General features: G+C 40.1%; 1 protein-coding gene across 1 annotated transcript in view; it reads left to right on the top strand.

The window, feature by feature from the left end:
* Positions 1-25,701, top strand: part of dmap1 (DNA methyltransferase 1 associated protein 1) — a 75,865-nt gene that overhangs the window by 37,327 nt on the left and 12,837 nt on the right. The window contains exons 8-9 of the mRNA XM_067990130.1: positions 2,568-2,639; positions 24,020-24,092. Of these exons, the coding sequence (XP_067846231.1) occupies positions 2,568-2,639; positions 24,020-24,092 (145 nt within the window). The remainder of the gene's footprint in view (positions 1-2,567; positions 2,640-24,019; positions 24,093-25,701) is intronic.

Here is a 25,701-nt window from a genome sequence, read left to right as displayed (position 1 = left end):
TTTTAACACAGTTGCTCAAACCTGATGCTAATCTGCTTCTCTCGGCATCTACTTTTAATAAACCTAGTCCATGTTTCACTGGCATGGTTCCAGGTAATTCACTGGCATTTAATGACTTCAGACAGGATTGCTGCAAGTCTAAATGACTAAGATTCATGGCTCTTGTGTCTAAAATTACTGCACTATTTTCAACATTGCTGTTGTCGTCAGCATAGAACTGTTGCAAAACAGCAGCGCTGCGATTTAGGATTCAAAAGCAAATTAAGTTCCATGGGCCCAGAATTCCGCTGCATTGGATCAGGTGTGTGGCCAGACTGGTCCTGTATCCTGACATGTACACGAGCAGACATGAGTGAGCTGACCAGAAAGATCACAATAAGCTGTCACCAGGAGAGAGAATAGCGTCATGAAGGCAAATTCTAGCCACGCCACTTATGTTGGGTACTGGATTTGAATGCCCAGAGATCAGCAGGAGGGCAGACCTGACTCTATCAGTTAGATCCTTCAAACCCTGAGAGGTGATGCCCTAAAGCTTTTGGAAGCCAATTGTCATCATTCCCTCACGGCCTTAAGGTCAGTGGTCAAGGCAGCCACTTTGAATGCACTGACGTCTGGAGGCTCCTCTGTCAGGGAGTACGGGTGCAGAAGTCCATGATGCCACCAATGATAATGCAGCATTGATTTGAATCCTTTTTGGTCCCTTATGCCAGAACTACACATTTTTGCATCATAAAAAAGTGTTTCAGACCCCAAGTCTTTTATTTTTATAATCTAGCTCACATTTTCAACTTGTAGAACATTACTGACTTGAGAAGTAAATTCAAAATTTTAACTTTGTATTTAACAGTAGATCATGTTTCACAAAAAATATTTCTATATTATGTTTCTAAATGCTTCTGAAATGATTCACTAATATTTAGCCTTATATATAAAAAAAAATCTGTCCAAGATTTTATATTCTAAATGGTATATTCCAGAACTAAGGAAAATTGTTAGCTGAGCCGGGTGGTACAGAAGCATCAAGTAATCATAATCTAATGATTAAACTGCCTGAACAGAAGAAATAAACAGGTTTAAAATGTAAAAACTGACCAGCCCCTTACTTTTATTCCAGTGTTGCTAACTGCTTCCACCACCTATAATTTTAGCTGCTGGCTTCCAATATCCATTGAAGTTTTTAGGCATTCAACCAACACTACAAGAGAGAATCAGAATTTCACTTACGAACACTCGAAGTTCACAAAATAAAATCAAGTAGTCTAAGGTCCATTATTAGATTTACTGACTATCAGCTAGGACTGAGGTGTCAAACTCATTTTATATGGTGGGCCTGATCCGATATGTTGGCACTTGGCCACATTCAGCAAAAGTTATCAAAATAGAAATAGATAAAGATAAACCATATTAGTACTTACTTACATTTAGATTTTATTTGCTGCTGCTGCTGCTCCCCAACACCTGGCACCTCATAGCTTGAACCATTGAATCAACATTTGGAGCAAATTACTGTGCTGAGGCTATCATGAGCATTGAGTTCAGGTTTGTGTCACAATTTTGAGAACATGGTTTAGACTTGTTGATATTCATGACGGAGAATACTTGATTCTAGAGAGTAATTTTAAAACTTCTGATCCATTAAAGTACAGCCAATTGTTTAAGACTAAACTGTGAGACATGAAATGGTTAATAGATTCTGTTTTAGTTCCTAGAAGGTACAAGCCCATAGAAAAATAAAACTGCCCGTGATCATCCACATATTGGCACTAAGTTGGGAATCTTACATTTTTGCTTTTTATGTTTTAAAATGGATTGAATTGTAATATTGAACTAAGTCCAGAAAAAGGATTGTATAAAAGTGGATAAGCGGTCCAAGTTCTGCACAAGGGATTTGTAATGACCTTTAACTGTTTTTTACTTGGTTTATACCAAATTTCAAAAAGATTTTATGTATATGCTGCAATGAAAATGCTATAAGTTGTTACCCATAGATTGCAGTGAGCTGCAAGTATTTACACACTTTGGTGTGCTAGTGGTTTTGGGCTCTGCTTGTAAATTATTTAAAACTTTCTTGTGTTTGTTTTAAAGATTTCTGCAGATTCTAAAGATTGTATTAGACAATTCACGTGCCATGAAGCAAATAGCATTTTAACATGTGAGACAAATAATTAACAAATGCTGCTACATTTTTGTAGGTCTGAATAGAATTGCTGCTGGAGATTTTTTGGCTAACTAATCAAATACTAATTAGTGGTTGCCATATTGACTAGAAGTTTCAGTTGACTGTGTGTTTGTTTATGATAATTTTGTCTGCTGCTTTTATAACCAAAAGATAATTAACTGGTGCTCTAATAAACCTTCAGAAGAGAGCTGAGGCACTTTGTTATACAGAAGTCTTTTTACTTTTAATTACTAGCTACAAAACAGTCTTAAATTGTTCAGATGGTTTCCCTGTCTTGACTAAGCGGATGGAGTGGTATCCAGAAGCAGTTTACTTTTCCTTATTTCCAAGTATTTCCCTAGTTGTCAAGCTTCTGTATAAACATATCCTGCCTGCTCCTGTTTTACAGGCTGTACCAGAGACTGCAGGCATCAAATTTCCAGACTTCAAGTCCGCAGGTGTCACATTGCGAAGTCAACGGGTAAGGTTTTTAAAAAAAATGTTGTTTCATTTTTAAATTGAGGAAGGGGAAAGTGAATAAATGTGACGACGATAGTGTACCATATATCAAATTTTTATAGTAATCATTTGGCGTCGAGAGTTCAAATTATTAGGTTCTGGGATTTTTCACTCTGTCAGTATAAAAGCTTGGCCTCACTCCTTAACCCATCATCAGTTTTTCAGAGGACGGTTATTATGCTGCTTAAAATTATTGTATAAAATTTATTGAAAATTGTTGTTGATTATTGTAAATTTAAAGTATGCTTACTCCTATTTAACAAAACAGGACATTGTTTTTTTTAAAATCATATATTTAAAGAAGCATTCACTTTGTGAAAAAGTGTTTGGCAAAACTTTTTTTGTTTGGGGAGAGAGAAGAGCCAGAGAGTATGATTCAGTTTTGTTATGTTGAACCAGAGCGCAAATGATGTGATGCATTTTGACATAGTTAATTGCATTGCATTAAATTAGAGTTTGCTGAACACTCTTTCATGGATGTACTGCGCTTTTAAGGTGAGACAAATTTACAAAGCAATCTTAGCCCTTAGTTTTTATAAATTTAATTTCTGTAATATATTGCTAATGTTTAGATTTCTCCCAACTTTCAGCCGTTAACCTTGATTAAACCTCTAGCTGAAATCTGAATAAAAAGCAGCTGAAACCTGCAGGATGCAGTTTGTTAGTTAGAACTATTTCCTTCAGATGCCTAACCTTGAATCAAGATAAAGTGTGCATGTGAACTGGACTAGAGATGCAAAGTTAAATTAAAACAGACTAAGTCCAGGTCCTGTTTTTGTATTTTTTTTCTCAGAACTGAAAAATAATTCGTAGTCAAGTAAAAAAAAAATCAATGGAAAAATAGCAATAATTATGATAGCCTGTTTGTACAGTTAGGACAAAAGCATTATCATATTTTGGCATTTTGTTCCACCATTTTTCCCACAGGAAGGATTTGGAAAAGAAATACATTTAAATGTTGGATTTTTAAAGGAAAATGTATTCACAGGTGTTTTATTTTAAAAAGCAGTGAGATGAAAGATAGTTAAAATGCTAATGCATTGAAGTTTTTGCCCCAAAGACCAAAATCAGCAAGCAGTTTGCTAACCTATCCCAATAATCCTTTCCTCCATTCTGTTGGGAAGATCTTGATCTCAGGCTTTCAGCAGGGCTTGTCTAATGTAGGCTGCCACTCTGGTCATGAACACAAGGAGATAAAATAGGAACAAAAAAACACACTGACAGTCGGGATTTTAAACAGAAAGTTGCTTGAGCGTGTTTTGGCCCAGACTTAGAGTTAAGATGTGGGACGGTAGTTAGAAGTTATTTTGTTTAAGCCAGGCAAGATGCCCCACTGATGTGGGGAAGCATAATGTGTTAATTATTTTGTATTATTACGCAAAGACAAGTTTTACTGATTTGAATTAAGTGAGTCTGATCATAATTGTTGCAATGTATATTCACTTGCTAGTTGAGAAATAAAATAACTTCATGTTTCATTCTGGCCTCATCTCCTTAAAGTATAAACAGTCTGACTCCTAAAAGGTTGGGAAGCACATTTGGGAAGCTCGTGTGAAACAGATGATATCCAGTTCATATGTCACAAGGATCACCTTGTTACATCCCTGGGTTACATTATTATACAAGTAGATATTGGGCAGTATGAGTCAACTCTGGAATATAAGGGATGTGGGATCCCCTTATAGCAGTGACACGTATCATTAAACCCGAAAAAGTATCTAAGACAGACCCAAAAATTGCAATAAACGTTTTCTTTCTTTGGTGGTCCATCTAAGGTAAAAACCATGGAACTAATGTTTAAATTGATGTTCCCATTAAATTATAAATGTATCAAGCTGGTGGATGCCAACAGGCCTAGGTGTTCGGATATAGGATTTATCAAAACCTACCAAAGGCCTACCAAATTCAAACAGGACAAGTCAGTGAATGAGAAATATAAGCACAAGTAGAACTGGGCTGGGGCTTCAGGACCGGAAGTGGCCCATGGGCTGTAAATTGCAATAGGAATTGTTGTGCCAGTTGAGCCCTGTTGTTAATGGTAAAGATGAGACTGAGCTGGGCTATGGCGCAGACTTGCCTGTGCTGGTAGCTCAGAGGTTAGGCTGAGCTGAATTTTCCATCTGGAGCTCCTCCTCCTGATTTGAATAGCCTATGGTATACATGTCTGGGAAGCAGAAAATCTAATGAGGCAACAGCCCTTAAAGAGCTGCAGGTCGCCATTAAGGGGCAAGTTATGATGACAGAAAAGTCGACTAATTGTTGACAATGGTATAGCAGAGACATGGACAGCACTGCTACGTTTGATGCTGAAAGTTTGGAGGTTCTAGTCCAGAAGATGCACCAAAGAAGCGTGGCCCTATTTGGAACTGAAGGCCACCGTCCAGTAGAAGCACAGGTGCAAGGTACATGAAGAGAGTCTGCAGATTGAGTCAATGCAGTCACCCTGATGCTTCATATCTGGTTCCAAATGAGGAAGAAGTTTGCCAGTATCGGAAGGTAGCTAACTGTGATCCTCTTGTTAAGGGTACGGTAGCCAAGTGTGTATGGCACTGGACTAGCAACCCAGAGTTCATGAGTTCAATTCCCTCCATGCAGTTGCCCAATAAATCTGGTAACTTGTGGGCTAGCTCCAGAAAGCTGCCAGATTGTCTTAAAAACTCATTGGTTCACAAATATCCTCAGAAAGGGAACCCTCTTTCCCCCCCCACCCCCCCACCCCACCCAACCCATCAGGCCTACATGAGACTCCAGTCCCACTCTATTGTGGTTGATTCATGATGCCCTCAAGACAGTTAGGGATGGGTAACAAAATATTGGATTGCCAGCACTGCCCAGGCCCCAAAAACAAATAAAGAACAATCACATCAACCATAGCAACTCTAGCAACCCTAAATTGGGAACTGCTGCATCTTCTGGGAGGTGCCATTTAAAGTATCGTACACAACCATTCCTATTTTGCCTGCTTTTTCATTGTGCCAAAGCTGCATGGCAAACTTTCCTTGATGGTGGAGTGGCAGCTGAGGATCAACAAACATGATAAGGTGCACTGGCTCGAATGCTCCTTTGATGTTGCAAGGTTTTTCAGTTCAGTCAGCAGCCATGGATGCAAAGGATAACCCTGTTCTCTTATGAGCTATCCACCCAGCGACTCTTCTCCTTCAAATAATGCATCACTGCGGACTGCCACACAATGAAGGCATCGTGGCTGCTTCCTGGATAATGGCCACTGATGTGCCACCTGAACAATATTTGACTGAAAACCCTTTCTCTTCATGTAGGCTGTGGGATTGATATGAAGAGCCATGAAGCTCACATGGGTGCTATCATCAGTCCCACTGATGCCTCCTTCCCACAGGAAAAGTGATGAAGTTGTTGCCCCTTGCAAGCATAGTGTTTGTCACTTGCTTGCTGCAGGTATGCACTGCTGACTGCCAGATATGGAAGATGTCTCCTGTGGTGGAAAGATGCAGTAGCTTGAATGCTTTATGTTATGGTAACCTTTTCTATGGGAAGGACTGCCCCTGTTCCAAATGTCTGCAGTTTTATCCTACAGCAGATAGCACAACTCTGGCGATAGCTGCTGTGAAGTTAAGGTGGCGAAGACTTCTTTCCTCTGACATCCAAGTAGAGAGGAAGGTATTAATAAATGTGAGCCCTGGGATATTGATGGGAATGGACCAAGTGCCTCAGGTGACAGTTCAGCTGCATTTATCGGCCCTGTATGAACTCCTCTTCCTGATCTCAATTATGCAGTGGATTCGGAACCTCAAATGAACATCTGTCCTCATCAATTTGTGGGTTGGAATTAAATGCCAGCAGCCAGAATAATGAAGAAATGCTTTGGAGGGAAAAAAAGCAAAAATGATAGACTACTTAGTAGAATCATCTAATGTATGGAGCCAAATCACGTTGTGGATGGGGCGTCACTGATGGCCAGAAGATTCAGCATGGATTTGTTTCAAATGAGGCCCATATGTGCCAATAGTCTTGCTTCATTTTTTGGTCCCAAATCGGTGAAACAGATGCATGATGCTGGGGTCTGGATTTTCCAACTCATGTTCACCAGACTGAGGCAGGCGGAGCATCGGGTAATCACAGTTTACATACTTTGCTAGCAACTTTTAGTGGTGTAAGTCAAGGACAATAGTGGTATGTATTTTGTCTGTTTTTATGTGGTTAAATCCAGCTGCATGGCTGAACTCTTCATTAATAAATCAGAGTTTGAACCCAGTCTTGACACATACTAAGATGTCTTGGCTGGGTTGTGAGCAGGGGGAATGAGGGGATATTGTCCAATTAATTCTTTACTCGTATTGAGTTGACCAAGGAGCAGGATTGATGGCAGTATGACTGTCCCATTGTCCCATTCCCTTCTTTCCTTTCTCCCAAGAAAGCAAAATGTCAACTTATTGGCATCTTTAAAGTGCATTGCCTAACACCTTGAAACGTGATGAGGGATGGGAAGCTGCTAGCAAGGTATGTAAACTGTGGTTATCAAAGGCCCAGTCTGGCAGTCGTAGGTTAGAAATTCCAGCCCCCAACCTCGTGTATCTGATTCACTGATGATTTATTGTGAAAAAATAAGGCTGTAGTATTCAAGCAGGTGAGATTATTGCATTGTAGTGTTAGACAGCATGAAATTGCAATTTACATCAACTCCTACAATGCTGAATGCATGTAATTTTGTAATTCTGAATGGTTGCCTTGGTAATCCAACAAAAAAAAGAGTTCCTATTTAAGCTAAAGTTGTTCCATGCCTCAATAATGTAGAGAACTAATTTATTAAAGGCTACACAGTATCAACAGCCAAAGTGTATTTTAATTTACTATCATTACCAACATTTTATGATTTATATCACCAACATAAAACTCATATCTGAAAACTCACCCATGTCAGTTTATTTGTCTTCAAGACTGATGAGCACAGACCGGTCTATATGCAAAATTTATTTCATCAAAATGAGGAGTATATTACTCAAATACTTTTAATAATGTATTATCTCTTATGGGTTAACATGTTGCAATTTGTTTATTGGGATGACTTTAAAGAAGCGATCATCCAGATCAAATGTTCTGGGAACAATTCTCAAAAGGACTCCTTAAATAGCCAATCAGTTTATTTTTCCAATTTGCAATTTTTTCCCAGCTTTTTTTATTTTTCAAGCTGTCCAATCATGACCTATTTTTATGATTATTATGGGGATTTTTGATGACCTCATTTTTCTTGATTATCAATGATCAAACCAACTAATTGCAAACAATGAAAACGTTGTCGCATGAGGGCTGCAAAGGTAAAGACCCGTTTACTGGATAATGTTGCAGCAAAATGATCTTTGTTAATGACTATAATGAGTAATTATGATGAAAGAATGATTGTAGATGAGTTTCATAATCTAGCCCCTGGTGCTGGCATTACATGTACTGATCTTGAAACAGTTCTAGCAACCAAAGGTGCTAAGAAATTATTGATGAGTTATATAACCCTTCTATTTTAATTGTCAGATCACAGCATTACCAGCACAGAATTATTGCCCTCTCCTCCCACCCCTAGGTTCATACGTTTTAGAGAAGGAAAGAATAGCTTTGGCTGATAAAGTTTGGAATCCTTCAGGCATTTCAGACATTTTTTTAATGAGTTGCACAGGTATACTTACAAGTAGAAATAATGCTAGCTGTAGAATCTCAAAACAGTGAAGAAAAATCATTAACTTACTACATAAGTTTAATGTGAGTCTGAATCGGGATTTTTTATGAATGTAAATGAATAGTGACCGGTAAGTTTTTTAATACACAATGTATAAAATTAATCACTAGTAAAATGTCATGAAGTGTTAGTGACTATGTTAAGTCAGTCACTGCTTTGAAAATCATAGGCATTTATGTCTTGTGCTTCAGATTACTTTTTATGTATGTCTGTTTTTCGTTGTTTTCCAAGCTATATTTTTGAGACATTTCAATTTCATAGCAATGACAAATTTGACTGTTTGTTGCCTAAACAAGTAGTTTTGTTAACCAGCTTTGCCTGTAGCATTGTAATAAAGTTGTACTGTATTTGTCAGCAAAATTATATGATTGGCTCAATTGTGCTGCTGTGTAGTGTTTTTGGATTGCAACAGCTCCATGGCCACCATTATAGAGAAGGTTTGGCTAGATTACCAAATTAAAGTTTCCTTACTGTTGTTTATTTCAGTGGGAATAAAATGAATTTATTTTTATGGTCATTAAGATAAAGTATGATTCTTGGAGAAAAGACCATTTTATTTAATCTTAAATCTAGTGACTGTACTATGTATTCCCAAGTAATGCTGATCACATTTCAGTGCTGGAACAGAATGTGTAAAATATAAATTGTATTGTGTTGCAAAATCCAGGGACAACAACTGCAGTTTAGCATACCTTTTCCCCCTCTTTCAACTTCTGTAGTTATATTGAGGAAGCAAAGTCACATAATTAAGTTTATTTTAAACTGTCCTGGCTTTGTTCTTTGGTAGAATTTAATTGGATTTCAACCGTGGCTGGTAAATGCTATGACACAGGACATGATTAATATTCTGTGTCCAGTAATAAGGTTGGAAGAAGGTTGTCTTGATTGTGTGTATTGTGGCTAAAACATAGCTGTAGCTGTATGATTCATAGATAAGGTACAATATTTCAAAACGTGTGTTTTGTATAATTAACATGTTACTATGCATTCTGATTTTGTGCTCCAAATGTTCTAATAATTTGTCCTGTTATTTAATTCTTATTACATGTGACATTCTGATTTCTATATTCTATGGATAAGTAGGCATCCAAATTATAAAGTACTATCATAAAACCCAATTTTGGTTTCTAAACAACATTGTCAATACTGTTTAATTGAACAGTTAGCGGTACCTAGTGTTCCATTTTCTGATGTGTACCCTCATGATATTTGCATACCAGTTGTGAGATGATGTCAGTTATTGCCTAGAATCATAGTAATTTACGGCACAGAAGGAGGCCATTTGGCCCACTTTCCAACTCATGGTCCGTAGCCTTGTAGGTTACGGCACTTCAAGTGCATATCCAAGTACTTTTTTAATGCGATGAGGGTTTCAGCCTCTACCACCCTTTCAGGCAGTGAGTTCCAGACCCCCACCACCCTCTGGGTGAACAAATTTCTCCTCAACTCCCCTCTAATCCATCTACCAATTACTTTAATTCCATGCCCCCGGTTATTGACCCCTCTGCTAAAGGAAATAGGTCCTTCCTATCCACTCTTATCTAGGCCCCTCATAATTTTATACACCTCAATTAAATCACCCCTCTGCCCGCTCTGTTCCAAAGAAAACAACCACAGCCTATTTAGTCTTTCCTCATAGCTAAAATTCTCCAGAGCTGGCAACATCCTTGTAAATTTCCTTTGTACCCTCTCTAATGCAATCACATCTTTCCTGTAATGTGGTGACCAGAACTGTACGCAGTACTCAAGCTGTGCCCTAACTAGTGTTTGATACAGTTCTAACATAATCTCCCCGTTCTTATATTCTATATAGGAAAGTATCCTGTATGCCTTCTTAACCACCTTATCTACCTGACCTGCTACCTTCAGGGATCTGTGGATACATACTCCAAGGTCCCTTTGTTCCTCTACACCTCTCAGTATCCTACCATTTTATTGTGTATTCACTGCCTTGTTTGCCCTCCCCAAATGTATTACCTCACACTTCTCTGAATTGAATTCCATTTGCTGCTTTTCTGCCCACCTGACCAGTCCATTGATATCTTCCTGCAGTCTACAGCTTTCTTCCTCACTATCAACCATGTGTCCAATTTTTGTATCATCTGCATACTTCTTAATCATGCCCCCTATATTTAAGTCTAAATCATTGATATATACCACAAATAGCAAGGAACCTAATACTGAGCCCTGCGGAATCCCACTGGAAACAGCCTTCCAGTCACAAAATCACCCATCGTCCATTTCCCTTTGCTTCCTGCCACTGAGCCAATTTTGGATCCAACTTGCCACTTACCCTTGGATCCCATGGGCTTTTACTTTTCTGACCAGTCAGCCATGTGGGACCTTGTCAAAAGCCTTGCTAAAATCCACGTAGACTACATTAAATGCACTACCCCCATCAACCTTCCTTGTTACCTCCTCAAAAAATTCAATCAAGTTAGTCAAACACAACCTTCCCTTAATAAATCCATGCTGACTGTCCTTGATTAATCCGTGCCTTTCTAAATGATGACTAATACAATCCCTCAGAATTTTTTCCAATAATTTGCTCACCACTGAGTTTAGGCTGACTGGCCTGTAATTACTCAGTCTATCCCTTTCCCCCCTTTTAAGCAATGATACAACATTAGCAGTCCTCCAGTCCTCCGGCATCACGCCTGTAGTCAGAGCCTCCGCTATTTCCTCCCTTACTTCTCTTAACAGCCTGGGATACATTTCATCCGGGCCTGGCGATTTATCTACGTTCAAAGATGCTAAACCCTTTAATATTTCCTCTCTCACTATGTTTATCCCATCCAATATTTCACACTCCTCCTCCTTAACTACTATGTCTGCATCGTCCCCTTTTGTGAAGACAGACGCAAAGTACTCATTAAGAAAAACACCCACGTCTTCTGCCTCCAAACCGGTTACCTTTTTGGTGTCTTATAGGCCCTACTTTTACCTTAGTTATCCTCTTGCTCTTTATGTATTTATAAAACATCTTTGGGTTTTCCTTGATTTTATTTGCCAATATTTTTTCATGCCCTCTCTTTGCCTGCTCCCAGTATTCTGCTTTAAAAATTGATGTGGGGACAGGACTAAAAAAAAAGTCTTCCAGGCACTGAAAATTGTTTTGGGTGCTTTCATGCCTGATCCTGGATTCAAATCTAATCTAGACTGCCCGAGATCATCCACACATGGGCACTAAGTTGGGAATCTTATTTAGAGAAGTCATTAAGGGTTCGAACGTAGGAAACATAAAATTCGCATTGATATAGAAGTGGTGCTTTTCTGATGTTGGATACCTTTGGGGCAGACTTTTGGCCATGCTATGATTAATCTGAGAATCTCAATGCTGACACCGAGAGCCCAAATGAAACTTCTGTTGATGTACCTTGCACCTGTGCTCTTTCAGGAGGGTGGCCTTCAGTTCCAAAGAGAGTCACCCTACAGTGGCATATCTCCTGGACTAGAACCTCCAAACCTTTAGCATTAAATGCCAATGTATAACTCTCCCAGCATTACAGCTGAAATGAGGAACTTACTGAGAAATATGAGTGGAGAAGTAGCTCCCACACCAACAACAACTTGCATTTATATAGCATCTTTAATGTAGAAAAACATCCCATGGTGTTTCACAGAGGCATACCCAGACAAAAATGGACACTGAGCCAAAGAAGGAGCTATTAGGAGGGGGACCAAAAGCTGGGGGACAGAGATGGTTTTAAGGAGGGGAGGGAGGTGCAAGGGTATACGGGTGGAATTCCAGAGGGATGTACAAGAGGCTAGAATCAGAGCAATGGAGAGTTCTGGGGAAATTGTAGAGCTGGAGGAGTTTACAGAGTTAAGGAGGAACGAGGCTGTGAAGGAATTTAAACATGAGGATGAGAATTTTAAATTGGAGGCATTGTGAGATTGGGAGCCAATGTAGATCAGCAAGAGCTGGAGTGATGCGTGAAGGATAGGCTACGAGCAGCAGGGTGTTGGATTAACTGAAGTTTGTGAAGCGGTTAGGATGAGAGGCTGTCTAGAAGAGCATTGGAATAGTCGAGTCTGGAGGTGACAAAGGCATGGATGAAGGTTTCAGCATCAGGTGGGGCAGAGGTGGATGATATTACGGAGGTGAAAGTAGGCAATCTTTGTATAATGGAGACAATATGGATGCCAAGTCTGGTTAAACCTGAGAAAGTGGCCGGAGATAGGGATGGATCAGTGGGAATGATACGGAATTTCTGGCAGGGGCCAAAGACGATAGCTTAGATCATCTCAATGTTTAACTGGAGGAAACTACACATTTCAATGCACCCCTGCAGCACCAAGTTCCTTAGTGCATTCAGTGAATTTACACAGGTTAGCAACTTTCTGGAATTGCAACTGAAAGCGAAAAATACCATTTGCAATTAAAAACAAAACTGGATTGGCTCTTAAAGGAACGATAGACAAATAAATTTGACTGACAAATATATTTTTACCATGCTGGTGAAACAAAAAGATGATCAAGCGAAATGCCATCAGTATAAAAACCGAAGTGGTTGAATAGTTCCAATTTTACCCTAAAATAACATTTTCAAAAAAAATTAAATTTGATATTACAGTTTAACCACCCAACTTTCCTTCCTGGCCCCCATGTTAGTTGATATTCTTAACGGATCCCTCTCCTCAGGTACTGTCCCCTTTCCCTTCAAATTTGTCATCATCACCCCCTCCTCAAAGAACCCACCCCTGACCCCTCTGTCCTTGCAAACTACCGCCCCATCTCCCACTTCCCTTTCCTCTCCAAAGGCCTTGAACGTGTTGTCGCTTCCCAAATCCATGCCCAGCTTTCCTGCAACTCCATGTTTGGATCCTTCCAATTAGATTTCCGCCCCGCCACAGTACTGAAACGGCCCTTATCAAAGTTACAAATGAGATCCTATGTGATTATGACCATGGTAAACTATCCCCCCTCATTCTGCTTGACCTGTCTGCAGCCTTTGACACGGTTGACCACACTCTCCTCCTCCAACGCCTCTCCTCCGTCCCTGGGTGGGACTTTGTTTGCCTGGTTCCATTCTTATCTATCCAGTCGTAGCCAGAGAATCACTTGCAATGGCTTCTCTTCCCACTCCCTCACCGTTATCTCTGGAGTCTTCCAAGGATCAATCCTTGGCCCCCTCCTATTTCTCATTTACATGCTGCCCCTCGGCGACATCATCTGAAAACACGACACCCATCTCCACCTCACTACCACCTCCCTCGATCCATCCATTGCCTCTGATTTGTCACATTGTATGTCCAACATGAGCAAATATTTCCTCCAACTAAATATTGGGAAGACCGAAGCCATTGTCTTCGGTTCCTGCCACAAATTCTGTTCCCTAGTCACCAACTCCATCCCTCTCCCTGGACAATGTCTGAGGCTGAACCAGACCGTTAGCACCCTTGGCATCTTATTTGACCCTGAGATGAGCTTCCGACGACATATCCGCTCCACCATCAAGACCGCCTACTTCCACTTCTGTAACATCGCCCGTCTCCGCCCCTGCCTCAGCTCACGTGCTACTGAAACCCTCATCCATGCATTGTTACCTCTAGACTTGAATCCACCAATGCTGTCCTGACTGGCCTCTGATCTTCTATCCTCCATAAACTTGAGCTCATCCAAAACTCTGCTGCCCGTATCCTAACTCATATCAAGTCCCGTTCACTCATCACCCCTGTGCTCGTTGACCTAAATTGGCTCCTGGTACACCACGATTTTAAAATTCTCACCCTTGATTTCACATCCCACCATGGCCATGCCCTCCCTACCTCTGTAACCTCCTCCAGCCCTATAACCCTCCAAGATCTCTGCGCAACTCCAATTCTTGCCACTTGCGCATCCCCAATTTTAATTGCTCCACCATTGGCGACCGGACCTTCAGCTGCCTAGGCCCTAAGCTCTGGAATTCCCTCCCTAAACCTCTCTTTCTCTCTACCTCTCTCTCCTCCTTTGAGACGCTCCATAAAACCTACCTCGTCACCCTTCCTAATATCTCCTTATGTGGCTCGGTGTCAGATTTTGTTTGAAAATCGCTCCCGTGAAGCGCCTTGGGATGTTTTACTACGTTAAAGATGCTATATAAATGCAAGTTGTTGTTGTTGACACTTTTTGCAGCCTATTTTCTCAAGCAATCCTGTATTTTCAGGCATTGGAACAGGAGTAGGCGATTTAGCCCCTTGAGCCTGTTCCGCCATTCAGTGAGACCATGGCTGATCTGTGACCTAACTCCATATACCCCTCTTAGCCCCATATCCCTTAATGCCTTTGGTTAAGAAAAATTTATCAATCTCATTTAAAATTAACAAGTGAGCTAGCATCAACTGCCATTTGCGGAAGAGAGTTCCAAACTTCTACCATTCTTTGCGTGTAGAAGTGTATTCTAACTTCACTCCTGAAAGTCTTGGCTCTAATTTTTAGGCTATGTCCCTTGGTCCTAGACTCCAGCGGAAATATTTCACTTTATCTACCCTATCAGTTCCCCTTAATACCTTGAAATCTTCGATCAAATCACCCCTTAATCTTCTAAATTCCAGGGAATACAACCCTAGTTTGTGTAATCTCGCCTCGTAATTTAACCCTTGGAGTCCAGGTATTATTCTAGTAAATCTACACTGCACTCCCTCCAAGGCCAGTATGTCCTTCCTAAAGTGCAGTACCCAGAACTGAACACCATACTTCAGGTGTGGTCTAACCAGGGCTTTGTATAGCTGTAGCATAACTTCTACCCCCTTGTATCCTAGTCCTTTAGATATAAAGGCCAGCATTCCATTAGCCATTTTGATTATTTTCTGTACCTGTCCATGACATTTTAATGATCTGTGTACATGGACCCCTAAGTTTCTTTGGACCTCCACTGTTTCAAGCTTTTCACCGTTTAGAAAGTACACTGAATTACCCTTTTTAGGTCCAAAGTGGATGACCTCACACTTGCCTACATTGAAATTCATTTGTCACAGTTTTGCCCATTCACTTAATGTATTAATATCTCTCTGTAATTTTATGTTTCCATCTACACTGCTTACAATGCTGCCTATCTTTGTGTCATCGGCAAACTTGAATATGTGGTTCTCTATCCTGTCATCTAAGTCGTTAATAAATACAGTGAATAGTTGATGCCCCAATGCAGATCCCTGTGAGAGACCACTGATCACATCCTGCCCATTTGAATACCTGCCCATTATCCCTACTCTCTGTCTCCTGTCGCTCAGCCAATTTCCTAACCAGGTCAATAATTTTCCCTCAGTTCCATAAGCTGCAATGTTAGCTAACAGTCTCTTATGAGGGACTTTATCGCATGCCTTCTGGAAGTCCATATAAACAACATCCATAAGACGTTTCCCTGTACAATACTTAAGTCATCTCTTCAAAAAATTCAATCCGTCAGGCATGACCTACCCTTTACAAATCCACGCTGACTCTGATCAGCTGAAAATTTTCAAGGTGTTCAGTCACTCTATCCTTAATTATAGACTCTAATAATTTCCCGACAACAGATGTTAGGCTAACTGGTCTATAATTCCCTGGTTTCCCTCTCTCACCTTTCTTAAATAGCAGAGTGACGTGCAATTTTCCAAGGGCAGCAGGCACATGGGAACAACACCACCTGCACGTTTCCCTCCAAGTCACACACCATCCCGATTTGGAAATATATCGCCGTTCCTTCATCGTCGCTGGGTCAAAATTCTGGAACTCCCAACCTAACAGCACTGTGGGAGAACCTTCACCACACAGACTGCAGCGGTTCAAGAAGGCGGCTCACCACCACCTTCTCGAGGGCAATTAGGAATGGGCAATAATTGCTGGCCTTGCCAGCGACGCCCATATCCCATGAACAAATAATAAAAAAAAATTTCCAATCTAAAGGAAAAGTTCCTGAATTGACAGAAGTTTGGAAGATTATAGTTAGGGCATCTTCAATGTTCTCTCCTACTTCCTTTAAAACTCTGGGATGGTCCTGGGGATTTGTCACTCTTTAGTGCCATTATTTTCTTCATTACTGTTAATTTGCTTACATTAATTATGGTGAGCCCCCATCCCTGATTCAAAATTAGTTTCCTTGGGATGTCCGGTATCCTGTTCCTCTACTGTAAATGCTGATGCAAAGTAATTATTTAACATGTCCGCCATTTCCTTATTTTCATTTACGATATCACCATTATCAGTTTTTAAGGGGTCCACATTGCTTTTGACCACCCTCTTTTTCCTAACATAATTGTAAGTTATTTTTGTGTTGATTTTGATATTCCTTGCAAGTTTCTTTTCATACTCCCTTTTTGTAGCTCTTACTATCTATTTTGTCACCCTTTGCTGTTCTTTGTATCTCTCCCAGTCACCAGGATCTGTGCTGTTTTTTGCATTTTTGTATGCTTTTTCTTTTAGTTTTATGTTTTATGCACCAAGCATATGTGTGTAAAAATATCAAAGCAGTGCAACAAATACAACTTCTGTGTCCGTACTTTTAAAAAAATGTATCAACTATTTTCCAATAAGATAATAGTTGTCACAGTAAATAATCCTCTCGTTGCATCCCATCTTTGCTCTGACTTCCGTTCCTGAGTGTTCCCTGATCTTGTACTTGGCTCTTTGTGACTAAGCTTTTATCAACTCCAGTTTATGTTTCTGATCCAGAGTAATGATAGCAACTACCAGCATGAGGATCCAGGGCTTGTAAAGGAGCCATTGTTAAATATTCTCTCTCACCAACCACGTACCAGGGATTGTCAACAAAGTATTGAAATCAGTGAGATAGCCTCTCTAAAACTTGCTGTGGTTTGGGGACCCGCCCGAAAGCCCAGTGGTGTTCAAGGGCAGAGCCGGGCCCGGTAGGGGTCCAGAGGTCCAAATCCCCCCCCCCCCCTCAGCCACTCTTGGATTTTAAGCATTTTTGGAGGCAAAAGAATGGCTTTCTTTGCTTGCACACCATAAGCCTTGTTTTGAAACTCATTAAATAAAAAGCTCTTAAAAAAAATGTTGAAAAAGCAAAAGTGTAAGAAATGTACTTGGGAGAAAAATATTGGTTCAGTTTAATTACTTATCAGTCTTTTTTCTAAAAAAAAATTACACTAGCAACCTTTTAAGTTAATATGAAGCTATATACTTTGTGCGATGAGGCTTCCACTGAACTATAAAGGTTGTTTAGAAATTCATTTAAACTCAACCTGCCCCCAAATAATTTGTTCTTCGTGCATTCACTTTCTAAAACTTTTATTTCCATTTCTTTGTCGTCTTTGTGTTACTTTAAATTAAAAGCAACTCCTGCTTTCAAATTAAACTAAATGAAAATGTAAAAATTATTACAAGCGGTGGTTCATTTATCGATTATTACCTGGGCCTCAGGTACTGCATGATCTACGCCAGCAGCCCGGACAATAATGCAAAGTTTAAGCATGCTGTTGAAGCTAGAATCAATTCTGCCATTGACTGCTTAAACTTTCGCAACTTGAGACTCCTCCGCCCCCTCATTAGGCACTCATCCAAGGCCATTTTTTCCCCACATGTTAAGACAACAACAAGCCCAATTGGGCATGAACCCACCCAATCTAGCAACAATGCTTGTAGCTCGTACTTGTTGATTGAGCTAAAATGCACCAGGGGATCTTAAGCAGTGAAGGAGAGGGGACTGGGATGGTAAGGCCAGAGAGATTAAAATGAAACAGAAGAAGCAGGCTTATATAAGATTCAGTAGAATACAGTAGAGAACCAGGAGGAGAAAGTACAGAGGAGATCTAAAAAATGGAATAAGAGGGGCAAAGAGAGAGTATGATAGTAGATTAGCCGCTAACATAAAAGGGAACCCATATAAATAGTGGAAGGGTGGGACCAATTATGGACAAAAAAGATGATCTTGTGGAGGCAGAGGCTGAAGTACTACTTTGCATTCATCTTCACTAGAGAAGAGGTTCTGCCATTGTAGAAGTGAAGAAGGAGGTAGTAGCGATATTGGATTAGATAAAAATACATAAAGAGGCACTTAAAAGATTGGCAGTACTCAAAGTAGAAAAGTCACCCGGTCCAGATGGGATGCATCCTAGGTTACTGTGGGAAGTAAGGGTGGAAATTGCGAAGGCTCTGGCCACAATCTTCCAATCCTCCTTAGATATGGGGATAGTGCCGGAGGACTGGAGGATTGCAAATGTTACACCCCTGTTCAAAAAAAGGGAGAGGAATAAACCTGGCAATTACAGGCCAGTCAGCCTAACGTCGGTGGTGGGGAAACTTAGAGACAATGGGCACGATTTTAACATTGAAAAAAGGGTGGGTTGGGGACGGGGGTCATTCAAAATCGCAACCATTTCAGACCCGCCTCCATCCCGCCCATTTCCGGTTTTCACCGGGGTGGGACGAGGGGCGGGTGATCCCCATGCCCACTGGTGCCTATCAGTGCCCCATGCCCTGTGCCCATTCATGCCGCCCCCCCCCCCCACCCATCTATACAATCAAAGACTTACCTGAACACGCCTTTTGCCTGACTGCTGTCCTGTCCGGCTGAGATCAGCCTGTCAATCAGGCCGGCCAGTCGGATGGCAAACCGACAAAAAAAAGACGTCCTTACGTCAAAATCGTAAGGACGTCAGGGAAACCCGTATTTCTGACTCTCCAGTCTGCAATTTGACCCCCCTGCCCCCTTCCCGGCTCGGGGTCAAAATCATGCCCAGTAATCCGGGACAGAATAAATTGGCACTTGGAAAAGCACGTGCTAATAAAAGAAAGTCAGCATGGATTTGTTAAAGGATAATCGTGTTTGACTAACTTGATTGAGTTCTTTAATGAAGTAATGGAGAGGGTTGATGAGGGTAGTGCGGTTAATGTTGTATATGTGGACTTTCAAAAGGCATTTGATAAAGTACCACATGATAGACTTGTTAGCAAAATTAAAGCCCATGGGATTAAAGGGACAGTGGCAGCATGGATACAAAATTGGTTAAGGGACAGAAAGCAGAGAATTGTGCTGAAGAGTTTTTCAGACTGGAGGAAAGTATACAGTAGTCTTCCCCATAGGTCAGTAATAGGACTCTTTTTGAAGTATATTAATGACCTGGACTTGGGTATAGAGGGTATAATTTCAAAGTTTGCAGATGACATGGAAATGTAGTAAACAATGTGGAGGATAGTAACAGGCTTCAATAGGACATACACTGGTGAAATAGGCAGACACATGGTAGATGAAATTTAACGCAGAGAAGTGTGAAGTCATACATTTTGGTGGGAAGAATGAGGAGAGGCAATATAAACTAAATGGTTCAATTCTAAAGGGGGTGCACATACACAAATCTTGAAGGTAACAGGACAAGTTAAGAAGGCTGTTAAAAAAGCATATGGGATCCTGGGCTTTATTAATAGAGGCATGGAGTACAAAAACAAGGCTATCATGTAGTAATGTAACACAGAGTCTCCTAATATGGCTCCCGGCTCCCTAATGAGATCTTCTTCTTTGTAAGTCTATCCATTGCCATCGTAGTAGGCACAGCAAAGGAGGAGGCCATTTGGCCCATTGTGCCTGTGCTGGCTCTTCGAAAAAGCTCCTCCTCCTCAATCTACATACTGCTAAAAGCTTTCCTATCACTGTATCTGTATATATGAGGGGGGTGGTTCAGCAGAATTAAGATGTAGTCCATCTATCTGAAAACAACTTGTTGCTTCAATAATTTTAAAATGAATTTCAGACCTATACAGGTTCCTTTATATAAAAAAAACAATAGGGATGTTAGAAAAGTTATGCTAAACTTTTATAAAACACTGGTTAGGCCTCAGCTGGAGTATTGTCTTCAATTCTGGGCACCACACCTTAGGAAGGATGTCAAGGCCTTAGAGAGGGTGCCGAACAGATTTACTAGAATGGTACTAGGGATGAGGGACTTCAGTTATGTGGAGAGACAGACCGGAGAAGGTTATGGGGAGATTTTGTAGAGGTTTTCAAAATCATGAATGGTTTTGATAAGACTAAAAACAATAATAACTTTCAAAAGGGTATTAGATAAATACTTGAAGGGAAAAAATTACAGGGCTAAGGGGAAAAATCAGGGGAATGGAACTAATTGGATAGCTTTTTCGAAGAGCCAGCACAGGCACGATGGGCCAAATGGCCTCCTCCTTTGCTGTGCCTACAACGATGGCAATGGATAGATTTACAAAGGAGAAGATCTCATTAGGGAGCCGGGAGCCATATTAGGAGACTCTGTGTTACGTTACTACATGATAGCATGCTGATGCAACAACCTCCTCCTCAATCTACATACTGCTAAAAGCTTTCCTATCACTGTATCTGTATATATGAGGGGTGGGGGGGTCAGCAGAATTAAGATGTAGTCCATCTATCTGAAAACAACTTGTTGCTTCAATAATTTAAAAATGAATTTCAGACCTATACAGGTTCCTTTATATAAAAAAACAATAGGGATGTTAGAATCTTTGCCCGTATCCTGATTATGCATACAGATAGATTTAACTCTCTGGCAGAGAGGTCCTGTTCAGAGAGTACCAGGAGCTAAATTTAAAAAAACAGGACCTTAAGGGTTATAATCTCTGGATTATTACCCAAGCCATGTGCAAATTAGCGTAGGGATAAGCAGATTAGGGAGGTGAACATGTGGCTGAAGGAATAGTATAGGAAAGAGGGGTTCCATTTCATGGGACACTGGAACCAGTACTGGGACAGGAAGGAACTGTACCACTGGGACGGGCTACGCCTTAACCGAGCTGGGACCAGGGTCCTAGCGGAAAGGATAAATAGGGCGGTCACAAGGACTTTAAGCTAGTAAATTGGGGGGAGGGTTCAAATGGAAAAGGTGGTATAAATAATAATTCTAAAACAAACAAAAAGGCAGAAAGTAGAGTAATAGTGAGAAATTATGCTTTAGGCACAATAGGTAAAGGGAAAACTAAGGGAATCAAGGGATATGGGGATAGGGCGGGAAAGTGGAGTTGAGGTAGAAGATTAGCCATGATTTAATTAAATGGCGGAGCAGGCTCGAGGGACTGTACGGCCTACTCCTGCTCCTATTTCTTATGTTCTTATGTAAAGTAATTGAATCAGGAGAGAAAATAAGAAATGTGTGAGAAAAACATCAGAGCAGAAGGACAGGTTAGGGTGTGTGGCCCAAATAAACTTTCTTTAGACAAACGCACAGAATATAAAGAACAAATTGAAGGTTAGGGTGTGTGGCCCAAATAAACTTTCTTTAGACAAACGCACAGAATATAAAGAACAAATTGAAGGTTAGGGAAACTGGCAGAGGGGGAAGAGTAGCCTTAGTGATTAAGGATGAAATTACTTCAATGATAACCGAGGATATAACGAGAGTTAAGCAGGCAGAGGAGACTTTACGGGTAGAATTAAGAAATAGAAAAGGATTTAAGACTTTAGTGGGAGTTGTGTATAGGCCCCTTGGTAGCAGCTGTGAAGTGGCAGAATGTATAAATGCAGAGATTAGACAAGCATGTAGCAAAGGCAGTATGGTTTTAATGGGGGATTTTATCTTTCATATAGATTGGGATAAGCAGACGAGCTCATGCCAGAAAGGTGGTGAGTTTCTTGTGTGTTCAGGACAGCTTTCTGCAACAATATGTCCTAGAACCAACAGGGGGCAGGCCATATTAGATTTAATAATGAGTAATGAGCCAGATTTACTTAACAGCTAACAGTGCTTGAACATTTATCTAATAGCGATCTTATATAATACTGTGTTTCAAAGGGAGAAACCTGCAACAGCTACTAAGATTCTAAATTTAGGTAAGGCTGATTTCAACGGGATGAGACAGAGACTATCCACAGTAAACTGGGCAAATCTGTTAATGGGTAAAATGACATAAGATCAGTGGGGGGTGTTCAAGAAAGAATTTAACGGGATACCGTTAGCTGTAAGAGACTGTTAGCTAAAGTTGAAGCTCATGGAATTGAGGGCAAATTATTGACCTGGTTAGGAAATTGGCTGAGCGGCAGGAGACAGAGAATAGGGATAATGGGCAGGTACTTAAATTGGCAGAATGTGACCAGTGGTGTCCCACAGGGATCTGTGTTGGGGCCTCAACTATTCACTATATTTATTAACAACATGGATGACGGGATAGAGAGCCACATATCCAAGTTTACCAATGACACAAAGATAGGCAGCATTGTAAGCAGTGTAGATGGAAACAAAACTTTGGCAAATGGATTTCAGTGTAGGCAAGTGTGAGGTCATCCACTTTGGATCTAAAAAGGATAGATCAGAGTACTTTCTAAATGGTGAAAAGCTCAAAACAGCAGAGGTCCAAAGAGACTTATGGGTCCATGTGCATACATCATTAAAATGTCATGGACAGGTACAGAAAATAATCAAAAAGGCTAATGGAATGCTAGCCTTTATATCTAGAGGACCAGAATACAAGGGAGTAGAAGTTATGCTACAGCTGTACAAAGCCCTGGTTAGACCACACGTGGAGTACTGTATTCATTTCTGGGTACTGCACCTTAGGAAGGATATATTGGCCTTGGAAGGAGTGCAGCGTAGATTTACTAGAATGATACCTGGGCTCCAAGGTTAAATTACAAGGTGAGATTACACAAACTAGGGTTGTATTCCTTGGAATTTAGCAGATTAAGGGGTGATTTGATCTTAAGTTTTCAAGATATTAAGGGGAACTGATCGGGTAGATAGAGAGAAACTATTTCCGCTGGTTGGGGAGTCTCGGACTAGGGGACATAGCCTAAAAATTAGAGGCAAGACTTTCAGGAGTGAAGTTAGGTAACATTTCTACATGCAAAGGGTGGTGAAAGTTTGGAACTCTCTTCTGCAAATGGCAGTTGATGCTAGCTCACTTGTTAATTTTAAATCTGAGATTGATAGATTTTTCTGAACCAAAGGTATAAAGGGAAATGGGGCTAAGGTGGGTATATGGAGTTAGGTCACAGATCAGCCATGATCTCATTGAATGGCAGAACAGACTCAAGGGGCTAAATGGCCTACTCCTTTTCTATATTCCTAAGGGGGAAGCCAAACACTTCATTTAAAAAAGATTTAAAAGTGGAGATTTTTCATTTCAGCACTCCTGGCACACATATTACAATATTGCACCCCCACCGTGTGATTTTTTTTCCATCTTTTAATTTTAATGGACGGAAAATCAAAGTTGGTATGCGATTTCCTAATATGCACTCCCAGGGATGCCTTAAATGCACTGGGAAAAAAATTGACAGATATTTGCTCAAAACAATGTTTTACCAGGGTTAGGATGGGATAAGTAAAAATGTAGCAAGTGTTAGAACATTATCCTATCCTTATTAGTAAAGTATCAGAATAGTTGAAGTGGAAGGATCTTTTAATTGCTGAAGGATTAACAGTTTTTAAAAAGAAAATCAGTTTGTAATAGTGAGTGGTTATCTGTATGTAATTTTGTTTGAAATCTCCAAATCTTTTTCTAATACAACATCACTACACTTCCCCTGTCTTCCTTCATGCAATGATTGTTGTGAATGTTCCTTATTTTAGACCAGATTTAAACATGTATCTACTAGGGTTAAAATAGCTTTTTTTTTAGAATGAAAAAAGATCAAGTTTAAAGAAAACTGCAAGTTATCTGCTAATGGAATACCCGGAGAGGTTGTTTTAATGAAGCTGCTGTCTGATTGTTAATTTCTCTTGTTTTCTGTATTTAGATGAAACTGCCCAGCTCAGTTGGACAGAAAAAAATCAAAGCCATTGAACAGATGCTGACAGAGTTGGGAGTTGGTAAGTAAAGAAATGGATATCCTGATTATTTTATTGATTACTTTCTGCTATAAAAAGATGTGCAGATTGATCACACTCACACTGTATGAATTTTGAACAACATATTATCAGTGAAATTGTGTCATTGACTGTTTCGTGTATTGGAAAGGGACAGTGAAATGAATTAATGCACTTTGAGATATTTTCCAAAATAAGAAATCTGGGGCTATTACTGTTCAACACTTTTGGAGCTGCAGTACCCTTTTTAACACCTAAAAAGGGACTGGGTGTCACACTGGTTATGCATGTTATCCTTTCACCTCTGGAATCTGGGTTAAATCCAGCCCAGGCTGTTGGGTTGAAAGTCTCCTCTTTCTCTTCCTGTTCGGGTCCTATGTAAAACCAGTACAGACCATGTCAATTCTGTTCCTAGTGGCCAAGGGTCAACAGCACAAAACTGCCGATAGTTTGACAATAAATTCGCAATCAGTCAGAAAGATGTAAACAATAGAAAAATAAACGCTGGTAAAGTAGCAGGCTTTGTAAGGTTAGAATTAGGTCACTATGCTGAGGTGCAACAGAAAGAAATAACTAGCATTATATAGCATTTTTCATATCCTCAGGACATCCCAAAGCACTTCACAAAACAATATATTGCTTTTAGAAGTGCAGTTGTTGTTGAATTGGCAAATGCAGTAGCCAATTTGCACACAGCAAGCACCCACAAACATCAACCGAATGAATGACTACATAATCTGTTTTTGGTGATGTTGGTTGAGGCATTGAAAGAACTCCCTGGTCTTCTTTGAATAGTGCCATGGGATCTGTTAAGTCCATTCGAAAGGTGCCATCTTCAAAAATTCAGCACTTCCTCAATATTATACTGAAGTGTCAGCCTAGATTATGTGCTCAAGTTTGTCCTGTATCTGGTCTAAACCTGACAAGGTGACAAAAATATTCTGAAATTTTTGAGCAAAAAGCAAATTTTATATATACAGTATGTCGGTGTTCTACAGTCAGCATTATATTTCAGCTAATTGTGGACTATTTGAAGTGCGAGTGCAGGTTCATGTAATCAAATATCCGCTGTTTGTTACACAATTACAATGTACAACATATAATTACTTTGAGGACAGTCACCAGCAACACTTTTAAACTTGTTGCATCTTTAAGATGTTCTAAAGATAAATCTTAAAATCCTAAAATATATTAAAAGTGCAATAACATTCTTTTATGTCAAGAGAGTCTTCACCAATAAATGGCTTCTATGCTTTGATTAAAATGCTTCAACCTGTGACCTCTGAATTTAATCAGCAAGGGAGGCCTGCTTGCTGCCAAGCTACATAATTATCTTTTTTTATTGTAGACTATGATTTGAGAAAAATATATGTGATGGAGAAAAAATCATTTAAGAAACTTTTTAAAAAGGCTTTCAGTACTAAAGGTTAATATAGACATACTGACTATTAAAATGCAGCACTCTATTGGTTGTATTATAGGAAACGAGGACATGTGTAAAATCCATGTTCTATATAGATGTACTTTATGGTCAGGAGTTGCTAGTTCAGAGTGATAGAAAGTTGGTGCTTGGAAGTCTATTCTGTTGGCAATTTAATTGGAGGTCAAGAGT

The sequence above is a fragment of the Heptranchias perlo genome, chromosome 9 (assembly GCF_035084215.1).
Source record: "Heptranchias perlo isolate sHepPer1 chromosome 9, sHepPer1.hap1, whole genome shotgun sequence".
In the NCBI taxonomy this organism is placed as follows: Eukaryota; Metazoa; Chordata; class Chondrichthyes; order Hexanchiformes; family Hexanchidae; genus Heptranchias; species Heptranchias perlo.
Note: the sequence above shows the minus strand (reverse complement) of the source record. Positions and strands in the feature narration are given on the sequence as shown.